This window comes from Crocuta crocuta, unplaced genomic scaffold (assembly GCF_008692635.1).
Source record: "Crocuta crocuta isolate KB4526 unplaced genomic scaffold, BGI_CrCroc_1.0 scaffold318, whole genome shotgun sequence".
NCBI lineage: Eukaryota > Metazoa > Chordata > Mammalia > Carnivora > Hyaenidae > Crocuta > Crocuta crocuta.
Window position 1 is genome coordinate 3,057,583 of NW_027531425.1, and position 15,343 is coordinate 3,072,925.

The window sequence follows — 15,343 nt, forward strand, 5'->3', positions numbered from 1 at the left end:
GTGGAGAGAGGGAGGGGGGAGGAGGGAGGAAAGGGAGAGAGGCGGGCTGAGGAGGGGGCTGCACCCTCAGGAAACAGGTAACCAGGTAACAGGTAGGCATCTCCAATGGGAGCATTAGAGCTCAGGACATCCAGGTCTTGGGGGACACAGTCCAGCCTAAACTCAAGGGACAGGCTGACAAAACCCAGGTGAAAGGCTGTTTTTTCATAGAACCAAGAAGAGGCCAAGAGATGAGGATATTAACGTGGTATGAAGGTAACTCAGGAGTAAAACTGGAGAGGAGGCAGTGATAGTAAACGTCCAAGCCAGTGTGTCAAACTGCACCGCGGAACAAGCGAGCAAGCCTGTCGTTCTTCAAGGACCTCAGCATAACCTGCCTCCAAACCACCACACTGTGACAGGACGGGCATCCTAAAAAGCAGGCTGGGGTCATGCTGTGCCAATAGCACTGAGATATGGGGTCTGAGAAATGGAGAAAAAGGCATGATCCCAAGGAGACGGCCTATCCGGGAACCTCTGATCCTGCGTGGTTAGGACAGTGGCAGGGCAGAGTTGGAAGATGCTAGAAGTACAACATATAGAAGCCTTTAGTTTTTGTACAAGGAATTTCATGGAGACTCCTCTAGGCCTGGTGCTAGGCCTCACCCTGTCCCCCTCCCCAACTCCCTGACACCATCCACATTCCCTCGAGCTCTTCTCCCTTAGGCCACCCCACCAATGATGGGCCCAAGGAAGGCACAACAGGAATTTCAACCCAACTAACCAACAATGGCCAAATCCAAAGGCCCCTAATTTATAGCCAAGTACTCACATCATCCAGTTTCCGGTCTGTGCCCAAGGCCAGCAGGTTGTTGAACTCTCTTTCCATCACCTGGCGTGCCTGGAAGGTACAAGAGGGAGAGGTGGGAGGGGCATAGTCAATGACCTCTAGGCCATCTTGCCCCGTTTTATCGGGGCTCTGCCGGAGGCCGCGCCGGCTCCGACAGGTCCAGGGGTCCCTGAAGGATGGACGGTGTCGGCGAAAGAGAATGAGAGAGCCCCGAGATCCTTTCTGATCACCAGGCAGGCATCTCTGTCCTGTCGGTTTCGGTGTCTTTATTTATAGGTTAAATGATAACATGACATCAGAAAAAGGAATTTTTACAATGGGTAGCTCTTTGTGATAAGATGCTTTGGAAAGTGTACAGAAGCAGGTTTTACAGAAATATTCTTGCAGAACTATTCCAATTATAGTGAGGTTAAGTAAATCTTATAACTAAAGAATTAACAGGGTATTCTTAGTAAAAGACAGCATACATATTTGTTCTAAGTTAATAACCCTAAGGTTAGATCATAGGTTAAGTGTATAGATGGGCTAAGAGTCATTCTGTCTGACTCTCAAATGTATGTTTTTGAGTTGGTTAATAAGTTGTTTGTGGAAACCTATTTGATGCCGAATGTGTGAACACCATGGAGGCCCTAAAAGTGTCAGCCTTTTGTTTGTGGGTAATGCTTTAGCTACTCTTATCTATCCTCATCCCAGCCACCTGTAAGGGAGGGTGTTTGCAGAAAGTAGGCCTTGGGGAAGGGACTGCCCTACATCACCAATTAGGAGAAGGTGTAAGTATTAACTTAAGTTCTGCCCTTATCTGTACCTTAACTCTAAATTAGGCTCTTTGTCTCGCCAGGCTCAGTTGTAATTCCTGTGTTCTCAACCCCCTAAGTCTTGGATCTGCAAGGCCCTCAGGAAGAGCCTTTTGACAATCATCCGTAGAGCTTTCATCTAGAATCTCTTTTGTAAAGGCAGGAATATGCTTTTCCTTATGAGGTATCTGTGTTCAGAATATGGGTCTGATATGGAATATTGTGAGGCCTGGTCAATACCAGCACAACATGAGCCAGTAGTAGCAGGAGATACCAGTTTTCATTTCTCATGGCAGGAGCTGTGCAAACACTGCCATTTCCTTGCTGTGACTGCCATCCAGAGAGGCCAGTGCGGCTCCCGGCAGGGCCCGAGGACAGAGATGGGGTTTTCAGTGCATTTAACCCGTGAGCCCTGATGCTGCTTCAGGCAAACCTCAGTGCCCCCTTGGAACCGACACTGTAAACCTCAGCATTCTGTCATATGGAGCACATTAGGAAACAGTAATTTTGTACAAAGTAGGACCACAGAACACATGAGTGCACAGGCTTCCCTTACTGGGGGAAAACCCCATATTGTGTTCATGAGGGAAAATCCTGCCTTACTACCTTTCTCAAGGGATAAATGAGCGTGTAGACCATGAATAAAGAGGATTTGGTTTATTGAGATTAAAGAAATGTATTTGATAAGGCTCCACATGAAAAATTTAAATTAGGAGGACGGCTCCATCACAGGCCTCGGTGGCCCTTGGGCTGACTATGCGTACAGGCCTTGACTAAGCCTCCCAGGAGCCTTACCCAGTAGGTGATTTGGAAAATGCCAAAAACAATGAAGTTTTCAGAAAAACTGCCCCCAGATATTTGTAACCACTGTTGATGAAGAATTCCACGTTGGGTCAGCTCCCACTTCCTCTCATAGTGGAGCTAAACGCAAGAGTCGTGAAAAGCAGAAAGGTTGAGCAAGCACCGGAGGGGTCTCCTGCTGTTCTTTCCAAATACATCACGAGCCACAAACCCGGACACATTTAGAGACAGGAGACAAACGACAGAGAATAACAAGCCCATTTCCGGGTGGGAAATGCTAACTGTGGAGCTTCATACGGACTGTCTCCGTCAGTGTTGAGAACGTAATATTCTCATAAAGTGATGGGAAAGGAGAAGCATAATACATTTCCAAGTATCCAGATGACACTGCTCCTCTGGGTAGTGAAAGGTGAGGATGACACTTACAAACATCAGAAACATGTCCCAGAGCTGTGAGAGCAGGTGAGAAAGCAGATGAGGTTGGAGGTGGGCGTGTACAGAAAAACTGCGTAGGGGGAGGGGAATCCCAGCTCTTCTTAGAGAACAGGGGATGGGGCACCTGGGTGGCTCAGTTCCAACTTCAGCTCAAGATCTCATGGTTCGTGGGTTCAAGCCCCGCGTCGGGCTCTGTGCTGACAGCTAGCTCAGAGCCTGGAGCGTGCTTCACGTTCTGTATCTCCCTCTCTCTCTGACCCTCCCCTGTTCACGCTGTCTCTCTCTCTCTCTTAGAAATAAATAAAAACATTAAAAATTAAAAAAAAAAAAAAGAGAGAGAGAGATTGAGAACTGGGGATTTGTGCACTCCATTCCGACCGGTCGGAGGGGTCACTGCCGAGGGCCTATGGGACACACCGGCCCCGTATGCTGCCAAATCCCCCAGAGGCCAACACGCCGCCTGGCATTACAGGACCACACAACCCTCACACGAGCCAAAATGCATCTGCTCCCGGAATAGCTTGTGCGGCTCTAGTGGCTGAATTTCAAGAGACCTGACAGCTGCAACCAGTCCAGACAGGGGCGGCTAAAATGATCAGGGCACGGAGGCGAGTCTATATGAGGAAAGCCTAAAAGAATTAAGACCACTCCGTCTGGAAAGACAAAGGCTTGAGCCCCGAGGCAACACAATCAGGGTTTATGAAATCACAAAAGGTGAGGACGGGTCAAATACACATACCCTCACCAAACCTAGTAACTTGGGATGAGGCCGTTCCCTTCCCCAGGGGGAGCCTGACGGGGGCACAATTTGGGACAAATAAAATCAGGAAGCACTAACCACAACAGGTAGTAGTACTTCTGGAGTCCATTACCCACAAAAAACGAGAAAGGCCAAACACATAAATAAGTTCAAGAGAGTTTACATACAGTCTTGGATGACAGCTCCCTAATAATTATGAACTGTAATTTAAGGAGATGTCTAATCATTTGAGCTGTTGACAGGGAGACACACGCCTGGCACAGAGAGGCTCTGGGCTGTGTTATTTAGCATATTTAGCTTTCTCAAGCCTCGGAGCCCAGGAGCAGATCTCTGGGGTGGGAGACAAAGGAGACATGGGCTCTCTGATCCCTTCAGACCCCAGGCCTTTTCTCCCCTAAGAAAAGGCAGGTCAGACAAGCAGAGTGAGAAAAAACAGTGTCACTGGGTGTTGTATGTAAGCGGTGAACCAAGGGAATCTAACCCCAAAACCAAGAGCTCACTGTATACACTGTCTGTTAGCCAACTTGACACTAAGTTACACTAAAAATAAATTATTTATAAAAATTAAAGAAGAGTGTCAAATGCAAAGATGGGGTTGGGCAGGGATTTAACAGCATTCTGGGCCCGGGCTAGGTGTGCTGTATGTAAAGGATGCTTGCTCCCTAGGTGGCCTAGTTACGCACAGGGACCACTTGGAGGTTTGAGGACACTCTGATCCCCTCATAGACAGGCCCCAGAACAGTCCCCCAACAAATCTGTAAACCTGTATGTGTGGGCAGGAGGTAGAGCCGGAGAGTCGGGCGGAGGGGGGGGCTGTGATTAAGACTCACTTGTGACAAGGATGCCCACCTGGGTGTTCTGTGTGGGGATCTGGAGGACCAGGGCCAGTGTGTTGTGGTCAAAGTTCTCATCCAGGGCCAGCAGGGCACCGTGCACACCGCTCTCCTGCAGATTTCCCGCGTAATCCCGGAGCCCAATGGACTGGACCCAATGAACCACCTGGTCGTTGGTCCAGACCAGCACATCTGGAGGGCGGGGCAAGAAAAGGGTTAGGAAGAGACCGTAGGTGTGGCCACACCCCCTCCAGGGACCAAAACAGGCTTCCCTGGACCCAGAGCTCCAGTCAACCCTGCTTTCTGTCTCCTCTCTGTCCTCCCTGGCACCTGGGCTCCTGGAGAACCAGCACCACCTCCCTCCATCCCTGCCAGCCTGTAGGACTCAAGGGTCAGGCCAGCAGGCTCCTGGCTTTCTGCCCAGAGCCCTTGGCTGGGCCGCCCCCTGCCCCCAGGCAGGAACGGTCCCCTTATTTTCCACCTTGGAAGAGAATTCTAAGACTTGTCTCTCTTTCCTGCCCAGTGCCACCCAGGTCACCCAAGTTCTGTGAGCACTTTCCCATGCCAGCCCATGCCAGTCCAAGGGGATTCACTGGTGGTGGCCATTGTCAGGGGGTAGGGTGGGGTTACAGGTGACTGGGCAGGGCTTTTTCTTCACCAGATGACAACGTCCTTTGCACATGGACTATGTCTCCCTCATCACACCCCTGAGCTCCCCGGAGGTTTGGAGGCTCCCTGAGGTACAGAATGCCCCCTCTCCCCCCACTCACCCAGGGCAGGGGGCAGGGAGGCAGGCATCTGCTCCCCCAAGGCTGCTCCCATGTCTTTCAGAAGAAGCACGCTGAGCCTGCTAAGCTTACCCTTGATCTCATGCTGGCTTTCCTCTCGCCTTTTCTCCAGCTCCTTTCGGTCATAATTCAGCCTCTTCAGACACATGATGCCATACTGAAGACTGGTTCTGCAGGTACACAGCCCCCCTGAGCCAGAGCCTCAGTGTGGCCACATTCCTGCCACCTCTGTCCTACATCCAGCACTGGCCACAGCATGTCCAGGCCTGCGTCTTCCAGCACAAAAAGCACCCCAATCCACTCACCCTCCTCCTTTTCCCAGGGCTTGCGTGTGATCCAGCCCAAAACTACTTCCCCTCCTCTGCCTACCCCATGTCCTCCCTCTTGGTCAGGATGTTGGCCTGACTGATAGAAATTCTTTGAATGAAACAACATTCCCCCTCTCACCCCAGGCACTGGAATGACCCTACAGATATCTGACCCATAAAAACTGGATCCTACAGAAAGATCCGTACAGATATTTCTTTGTATTGCCATTTCACTCAGAGTCCTTACAATGACCTACACGTGCTACATAATTTGCCCCTGTACAGTGATACCTCTGTTCTTCCTCAAACACAGCAGGCACACTTAGCCTATGTGCCTCAGGGCCTTTGCACTAGCTGTTCCTTCTGCCTGGAACACTCTTCTCCTAATCTGCTGCATGGCTCACCCCCTGTCTCCTCGGAGTTTCTGCACAAATGTCATCTTCTTAATTCAACGCTCACCTTGTCCACCTGATTTAAAACTGCAACACCACCATCACTACCCCCAGCCCATACCCCCAATCCCCCTTATCCTGGTCTAACCTTGGTCTATTTTTTTTTTTCTAGACTTTTTATCTATTCACATACTTTATATATAGAATATATATATGGTTCCTTGTCTATCCCTCCCAGTGAGTATGTAAACTCCACGAGGGCAACTCTGTTTTATTCACTGATATTTCTCAAACCCCTAGAATAGCATCTGGTACTTAGTGAACACCATAAATGCTTAATGAATGAAATGAAATGGTTCACAGAAAGTGTTAAAAGTACTTAAACAGTACCAGGTGCATAGTAAGCATTCAATACATAGTAGCTAAGCCAGACCAAGAACCATCGAGTCTGCAGGTTAGATGGAACCCCCCAGGCCACTGGTCCAAGTTCCTATCTCATGCAGGTGTCACCTGTGTACCATCCTTCTGAGTAGTATGAACACCTGGGCCTGACATCTCTGATGACAAGGAACTCACTGCCTCTTGAGGCAGCTCATTCCACCGCAGGCAGCTTCCATAGTAATGTCCTACCTTAACTTGAACACCACCTGTCATACAGCCTCTCTGGGTTTTGTCATCTATCACATGGAGGAACAGACGTTCCCTCCAAACTCTATTTTGTGGCCACTGCTTTGTGAAATTAAGTTTTGCTGCTGGCTCCCTTCTTCTCTCCCCCCTCAGCTCTACCCAGGCAGCCCTGCTGCCTCGAACAATCCCTCACAGCTCACAGACACCAGTTCTAGGAATTCTTTTCTGGCCCAAGGCACCCAGTCATTGCTCCAGCCACTGGTTTAAGCCTGGGTCCGTGGGAGGCGGCAGGAGCACACGCAGCTCCTAACTAGAAAGGCCTTTTGTCTCCTTCCAATCCCGCGGGCTATAATTTTCAGTCCAGTTCCTAGGACTTTCAAAGCTGTTGCATAGAAGAGCAAAACTTTAAAGTCGGATCAACCTGGGTTTAAATGCCAGCTGGGCCACTCCCCAGCCTGGTGGCCCTTGGCACACATGAGATGAGGTCCCCCCTCTCCTGCCGGGCTGCCGTGCGCCTTATAGGTGATCGCGCGTGGAAAGGCTTAGCCCAGTCCCTGGAACATCCGGGCACTCAGCAATGGTTCCACCATCAGAAGAACATTCCTGATGCTGTGTGTGCTGCTTCTCCTCAGACAGCCACCTCTCTAGGAAAACTGCTCAACAGAACACTATGCTTTCAGGAAAAAGCGCTGAGTTAGGTGTGAAGAAAAAAGGATATTGGCCCCATTCTGTAACCACCTGGCTGAGGGACCTGGTGACACTCCATTAAAAGGAGAGTTTTGAAATATCTTTTTCTCATCATAGTAATTATGATTTAAAATAACTTTTAAAGACGTAAGAACACGCTTTATGGAATGTTAGGTGGAATAAAAGCAGGTATACACATAGCTGAAGCAAAGGGCGTGGATGTGCTTTAGGATCCCTTAAATACTCGAGATGTGGAGCTGACTCTGGAACGATGAATGCAGGCTGAGGCTCTCCTGGGGCCTGGGCAGAGGGCCGCCAGGCAGACTTCCATAATGCTGGGTGGGGCCGAGCAGACTGGTCCTCCAGCGGCCCAGGGACATCCCAGCTGGCAGGGCAGTGGCCCTTCTCTCGGCAGCCCTATCAGTCGTTGACAAGGGGACAGGTGCAGCCAGGCCCGGCAGCTTCCCGGACCCACCAAGATAGAAGATTCTCTTTCAGCCCTGAGAAGGGGTGGGGGATGGCAAGGGAGATCACAGTAGAAAGTTCCAGCATCGAAGGCTCTGCAGTGTGGTGGCAAGAGGGCCAAACTTGGTGTCAGGAGACTTGCACTCAGCTGTCATCCCAGATGCTCCTTCCTGTGCCTCAGTTTCCTCATCCATAAAATGGGGAGGTTAACTAGATCCCTCATGCATTTAACCTTCCATGGTTTATGAGTCAGAGAGACCAAGGGACGTTCCAGGAGCCCCAAGAGAAGCTAGAAAAGCCACACGCTCCCAGCCCCAACATTTGTCCCATAACCCTCTCATTTGCCGGGGTTGGAACGCCAGCTGTGCCATCTTCCAGCTGCGTCGCACTCAGAACACATGAGATGGGCTCATACCTCTCCTGCGGGGCGGTGTAGGCATTAATTAAAGGTAAAAGACAAAGAACGGGGCTCAAACAGCGACCTGTGCGATTTGACTTCCTAACAACCCTTGACCCCTGGAACCTCAGCACCCACCTTGCTTCCCACCCCAAGTGCCTACTGGGGTCGAGCACGGAATGCAATGAGTGAAGCGGGCCCTGGAGCCTGCGTCTACCTGTCTCCGAAGGGCCGCCGCCGCCCCCAGCCCCAGCTGGCTGTCCCCAGGCTGGAATGTATCGACACATTTTCCAATTTTTTTTAAGAGGAGCCAGACATCCAGAATCTTGTGTAAAATCTCCTCGTGTTTGAATACTGGCAACTAAACTCATAATCTTTAAAATACCGTGTCAGCCAAACACGACACATCTGTGGGCCAAACGCCGCCCACGGGCTGCCAGTTGGAGACCCCTGCCACAGACACTTGTGAACAGAAGACCTTTTGCGCGAGGGGGAGGAGAGAACTGGATGGCGTCCTGGATAAAAGGGCGTGGGCTCAACGCAGAGAAGCTCAGATCTGGGGTGCAGGCAGGACAAGGGCCCAGAAAGACCCTCCCTCTTAGACACCTAAAGTGGACACTGGTTTCAAGGGGTGGCTTCCCAGGGAAAACGGAGAGAACGCGGCAAGCCCGGAGAAATGACATTCAGAGCCAGGAGGGGCAATCTCCCAGAAAGTGAAGCTAAGGAAAAATGACTTTCTGTGTCTTAAGGGCTGGAGGTGAGAGGACGGAACCCCCCTTCAAACTGCAGAAGGAGACAAGGACCCGGCTTTCGCAAGGGAGAGGCCTCCTGGCGCCCAGACAGGTCACGTGGAGGCACCTATACTCCCGGAGACAGGCCCCCGGGGCTGGGGGGAGACCCGTGCCGGGCTCTAGCCTTGCTCACCGGTGGAAACTGTCCACCATCTTCAGATGGACGCGCAGGTCCTTCTTGGTGAGGTGGTCCAGCATGCGAGCATCCACCAGGCACTCCATGAAGTAGCTGCGGTACTGGGGTAGCCCCAGGCTGGGCAGCCATTCGTTCCCGATCCACTCGTGGTTCATGTCCCCGTAGGCCAGGGTCTGGGGAAACAAGGCAGAGGAGCTGTAGGCGAGGAAGGCAGTGCCAGCGAGCCGCGGCTGGCATATCTACTTGAGAGAAACATCACTCCATCCTCCACGGCAGGTTATTTTCACTAAGAAGCTGGGAGTGGTAGGAGGTGGGGATTTTAAATGGAACTTTTTAAGATCTCAGAATGATATGGTTCCACTCATGGATCAATTATCTACACTAATGAACAGAAGCAACTATCCAGGCGGCAGATAATATGAAGTCCTTCCTGTCGACTCAGGAACGCATTTGTGGTATTGTGTGGCAGACCTGCCTTCCTGGTTCTCAGCCCACTGCACCCAGGGGACAGGCCAAGTTACAGAGGACCCGCAGAACAGCAAAAAAAAAAAAAGCTAGTCTCACTTGGGAAACTGGCTCACCCATCTACAGAAGAGTTACATATTGACTAACGACGCCAAAAGCTACAGGCTGATGGATACCATCTGAACAGCAAGCACTCCGTTCTCTGAGGTCTGGTGTCCACTCCAGGAATTCCCCAGGGCCCCTTGTCTGATGCTTTCTCAAGCACCCTACATGGCCCGGTGACCCTCCCCACCTGCTCTGTCTGGCTGTCACCTCCCACTGATAGCAGGGACTTCCCTGGCCACCTATCCTTAGAAAGACCATATGAACACAACCCTCCGTCACTCTGTTTCCTTACCCTACTTGATGTTTTGAGGTTGAAAAACTTATTTTATCTTTTAAAATGAAAACGTTAGACACATAAAAATCAACATAGCATATGTTTGCTGTTAAACAGAAATGAATGAAGTTAACGTTGATGGACACCAGCCCCGTTACCACATGGTTGCGTCCACCTTACACTGTCCTTCCCCGTCCAGCCCCCTGCTGCCCCTCTAGAGGTAATTGCTGTGCTGCGTGATCTATCACGCCCTTGCTTGAAAACAAATTTTTACAGTCTTAACAATCACCAATGCGTATTTCTCTAAGAAACATATTAAGTTTGCTTGTTTTTGAGTTTTAGTATAAAATTCTATGAATCTTTTGGGACTTGGATTTTTCACTTGATATTACATTTCTAAAATTCATCCATCTCCTCTGCTGACTATTTTACTCTGTGAATATACGCTACAGTCTGCCCAGGCCCCAGTTGATGGCTTTCCCTGTGCTGCTTGACGGCACGGAGATCCGTGTGACAGACTGTTCACTGATGGGTTTATGTGCTCACGGCCCATCTCTCCTCTAGAATCTAAGTTCTGTGGGACTTAGTTTGTCCACTTCTATATCCAGAGAGCCTAGAAAGGCCTGATCCATAGAACTGCTCAATAAAATATTTGCCCACTGAGCGAATGAGTAAAAGGTCTTTGCCCAGGGGCGCCTGGGTGGCTTAGTTGGTTAAGCGTCCGACTTTCGCTTAGGTCATGATCTCGCGGTTCGTGGGTTCGAGCCCCGCGTCGGGCTCTGTGCTGACTGCCAGCTCAGAGCCTGGAGCCTGTTTCAGTCTGTGACTCCCTCTCTCTCTGACCCTCCCCTGCTCACGCTGTCTCTCTCTCTCCTATAAATAAAAATATTTAAAAAAAAAAAAAAAAAAGGTCTTTGCCCAGATCACCGCAGTGCCCCCTGAAAGGGATGGGGCGAGGAAGAGGGTTTGTACCAATCTCAGTCTCCGGGTTCCTAGGAAGAGAGGGGAAGAGGAAGGCATGCTGGGAGCACACCCTCCAAGACTCCATACCTGCCATCCTGAGAAACCAGAAGCTACGGGGCAATGAGGAGGGAGGGTGCTTTAGCAGGATGAGAAACCTGTCCAGGGCTTTTCATGAGAAGAGGGACAAAAATAGACTGGGACTCAGGGAGTCCTGTAGGACAGAGAGCCTGTTGGGAAAATACTGTCCTGAACTCCTGGGCGGTGGTTCCGGACAGGGAAGGGGGTCTTACCTGAGCCCAGCTGCCCTCCTCACTGTCCTAGCAGGAAACAGTGCAGCATGTCAGGGGAAACAGGCAAAGTCAAGGAACCCGGAAGCATCTACCCTGAGCCCCGTTGAGAAGAGGGAGCAGACACACCAGTGGCTGGGAGGGTGACTAGGAGAGCTTGTTGGGATGGTCAGGTGAGAATATAAAGGCTGGTGCATGTGCCCATGTTTGTAGTGAGGGGGGAGCAAATGTATGTGTGGCAAAAACAGGCTCCCACACCTCCCTGGCTTGGCTCACAGCCCCACAAGGGGCCAGGCACTCCCACTCCCCATTCCTCCACCGAGGATCAGCACAAGGCAAGGACTCTGTGGCCCACAGCAGGGCACAGCACTCCCAAGGCCAGCTCTTCCCCAGTGGCCTTGGAGACCCCCCGGGATGAATCCCCCAACACACAGAAGCTGTTCTCATTCCCACCTCTTTCTCCCCAACCCACCACCCTGAGAACAGAACCCAACGTACATCAAGGATACCAATCTCACGATAGATCGGCTGCAACCCCCTCTGACTTCCCAAACCTTCCCCTTCATCCTCGTGGGGATCATCAGCCCTAAGCCCGGGCCCAGGGCCAGACTCACTGTTTTGGTGGGTGTTGCCAGAGTTTCCATCTCTTCATGGGTGACCCACACATTTCCAGAAGACTGTAGGCAGAGAGGAAACCTAGCTAGCTGGTCCTGCGTGTGGGTCCCCAAGATCCCCTTGAGGCTGGGAACCCCAAAGGCAAGGACAAACATCCCTTCCCCGGAGTCCTCCCACAGGCCCAGCCCCCAGCCCTGTGTACTGTGTGGCTCAGAGCAACCCCTGTATGACTGTATCCACACTCGACACAGTGCCTGGAACCAAGAAATGCTCAACAGACTTTTCCCGAAGGGATATGAATGAGTGGTACAGATCTGGAACACCAGCTGATCCCAATCCAAGAGATAGGTAGTAATAGAAGATTGTACCCTGCGGGTTCATGGAGTAGACTGCGTTCTTGTGGAGAGCTCGGAACACCAGGACAGAATGCACAAATGCCCTATCCCCTCTGCCTCCCTGAATCCGGCAACATGAACCCCAGAAGCCCTGTCTTGGAAACTGCCCAGAGATGTGTGGTTGTTGACTGAGTAGGGCAGAGAACCACGCTTCTGGGATTTTTCTGGAATGAACGTCAGCCCCTCCTGGAGATCAAGTGGAGCCCTCTGAGGGGACTGGAAGTAAAGGGCAGGAATCAAGCTACTATTTTCCCAAAGACCAATGGGAAACTTTGCAAATACCATTCCAGGGCTTCTGAAAACCTCCCAGGTGAGGGAGAGGCCACTCACCGTCCTGGAGGTAGGCGGGGCAGAGGGGCTGGTCAACGACACCATCTCCTGGATGGCCAGCCGGAGCTTGAGCCGGTGCAGGGCATTGCTGATGCCAATCTCGCGTTGGATCTCTGTGTCTGACAGGGCCGACATGATGGCCCCGCTCTTGACGTTGGCCCGGCAGGCTGCCACGTACCAGGCGGGCATCCCCACCCAGAGCTGCAGATACGGGCAGAGGGGGTAAATTCAGCTCCTTCCCCCAAGATCTGGGCCCCACTGCCAAGAGCTTGACAATACCAAGGGGGTAGGGCCAGACCTCCTCCACGGACTCAAACTAGCAAACGCAGAGCAAGAGAACTTAGAAATGTGGAGCTGACAATCACCAAATGCCTCTCTTTCCCATTTTACAGATGGAAAATCTGAGGCCTGAGAATAGGAGGAGATGTTCCCAACATCATATGGGTGCTTAGCTCCCGGGGACAGCCTATGGGAAGAGTCAAATTGCCCGTGGAAGCCTGTGGCTCGGTGACGCTCAGTTCCCCTTGTCCAACCCAAGCTGCCTGCAAGACATCATCGGTAAATGGCATCAGTTCTGCCCCCCAAAGTAACTGGTAGGTGCACCTGCTGGGGAAGGGCATGAGGCTAAATGCCAGGTGTGGCACATGTGCACGGGGCAGGGGAGAAACAGGCTGGGGAAGTCCGAGGGACACCACCCCTCTACCTACAGAGGAATCTTTGTCCCACCCTTACCACCGGGCCTCTGAGTGAGGCGCCCTTTGCCCAGACTTACCTCCAGCCAGGAGACCACAGTAGGGCCGTCCCACTGGGCAAAGGGCGTGCCTTTCCTGCGAGCATCTTCAAGCAGCTGGTGTCTTGGGGAGAGAGGAACAAAAGACTCACAAGTGTCTCCTTGGCTCTCAACCATGCTCGCTGCTGAGACCGTGGCCGTGCTGAGTGCGACTCCCACAACGCTACTCCCCCACACTGGGTCACCACCCCTGCTCCATGCCTGAAGCAGTATGACACCAAGACATGGGGCAGGAAGTCCCCTCCATCCCCACATGGCAAGGGGAGGCTCTTACTTTGCGCATGGCCTGACCCATAGGCATTGTCGTCCGCTCTGCCAGGGACCCACAGGGCCAGGGTCACTCTCCCACGGCCCCCCAGCCTCCTTCTCCCAGCGGGTTGTCCTAAGAATCACCGCCCAGCCCCCGATGTGCCCATGTAGATCAGGCCAGCTCAGTTCAGAAAGGGCCTTGTTAGGCTCTGGCTGTCTGAGCTCAGTCCCGTGACAGGCCAAGTGGGTGAGGGGCTGGATGCCACCCCGGCAGACCCTGGCCTGTGGCTCTTACTTCTTCTTCAGTCGCCGGTCCTTCTCTGCCTGGGTCCCCAGCTTGGCAGGCACCATGGGCTCCTGCAGACCAAGCTCGGAGTCTGTCAGCGTAACTGGAAGGGAAGAGGTATCATGTCGGCCAGGCCCTCTCCTTCTCCTCCCATGCCCTCGGCCAGGATTGGGGAGCAGACCAGCAGCTGTATAGCAACCTCAGTGTATAGCAACCCCAGAGGCCTCATGGGACCATCCACTATTCCTGGAGCTTCCGCTCGATGTCCCTACATCCAGGCAGCCCCACAATGGCATCAAATGGGTCAACCAGCCCAGAGAGTCTGCCCTGGGAGTCCCAGCCCTGGAGGCGTTTTCCAGCCCAGTGGACCCAAGCTGTCACACCCTTACAGCAACGAAAACCTAGACAGAATGTATCCCTCCTTCAAACGGGGGTGCGAAGGAAACCCAGAGAGCCACACGAGTGGGCTACGGGCTCAGAGAATTAGCCTGATCCAGTTGGGGTGGGGAAATGGGCACACTAAGAGATGTGCCTCCCAGCCTCTGTCTCAGGGGGCACACTTGCACAAACCACAAAAGGGAACATTCCCAGCTCTGTCTTCTTCTATAAGGATCTCCTGAACAGACCCACAGAGCTCATGGCAGGGGCAACATCTTAGAATTCATTAAGTTCTGGTCACTCTATGCAGCACGGACAGCAGTGGGTGTGGATAATCCTGAAAACAAGGTGACATGCTATCTTAGGTGCCACTGTGCTGCGGGGAGTGTAGAAAACCATGAGACTTCACACAGAATGCCCCTTCCACAGATCAGACCTTCTTGACTCCCTCCCAGCCCCATCTGTGGCCAGCTCCCCTACTCCCTGCACCCCTGTGCGCTGGGGGCGGGGCGCTCCACCTCATTCCCCTCCCAGGGGAAAGGTGTCTGCCTTTCCTCCTCCCCCTCACCCAGCTAGCTACTGTCTGATTCATACACCGTTCTGATTCACACCTTCCCTGAGCTGCAAGAAGTTCTAATTATGCCTCTGGGTTCAAAGGCTCCTTTCTTCTAGTTGATCGGGTCCCCCTGCCTGTAATTGTCAATGCTCCCACGGCCTTGGGGGAACTTCTCAAGGCCCTTATGAGCTGGCACCAGCCTGGGGTCCAAAGCCATCTATATCCTCCATGCCTCCCACCCTTTTCTTCCCCACTTTGACAAGACTCCATTGCAAACAAAGCGCTTGCACCCAGAAGCTGCCTTTCCCAGAACCCCAGTTCCCTCACATACAACTCTTAGCTTGGCTCATTACTACTCAGCCTTCAGGCATCAGCCCAGCTGTCACCTAGCAGAGGAAGCCACTGCTGGCATCCCTACCACTCCACGGTTGAGTTCTGAGTTCCAGAAGCACCCTAAACATATCGCTATCATTACACTGTCATCACTATCATTACATTGGAGCATAATAATAGCTCCTTGAAGGAATGGTCTACTATTGCAACACCCAACACTAAACCTTGTATTCAGCAGTTACTCAATAAATGCTGAAAGAAATGACTGAACAGA

The 15,343-nt window shown here is 52.1% G+C and overlaps 1 protein-coding gene across 1 annotated transcript in view; it reads right to left on the reverse strand.

Moving 5' to 3' along the window:
• PPFIA4 (PPFI scaffold protein A4) overlaps positions 1–15,343 on the reverse strand; it is a 37,260-nt gene that overhangs the window by 3,238 nt on the left and 18,679 nt on the right. Inside the window, exons 19-27 of the mRNA XM_077771977.1 lie at positions 13,812–13,905; positions 13,250–13,331; positions 12,478–12,678; positions 11,752–11,814; positions 11,141–11,167; positions 9,041–9,216; positions 5,313–5,410; positions 4,469–4,644; positions 812–880 (exon numbers count right to left, since the gene is read on the reverse strand). Coding sequence (XP_077628103.1) covers positions 812–880; positions 4,469–4,644; positions 5,313–5,410; positions 9,041–9,216; positions 11,141–11,167; positions 11,752–11,814; positions 12,478–12,678; positions 13,250–13,331; positions 13,812–13,905 — 986 coding nt within the window. The remainder of the gene's footprint in view (positions 1–811; positions 881–4,468; positions 4,645–5,312; positions 5,411–9,040; positions 9,217–11,140; positions 11,168–11,751; positions 11,815–12,477; positions 12,679–13,249; positions 13,332–13,811; positions 13,906–15,343) is intronic.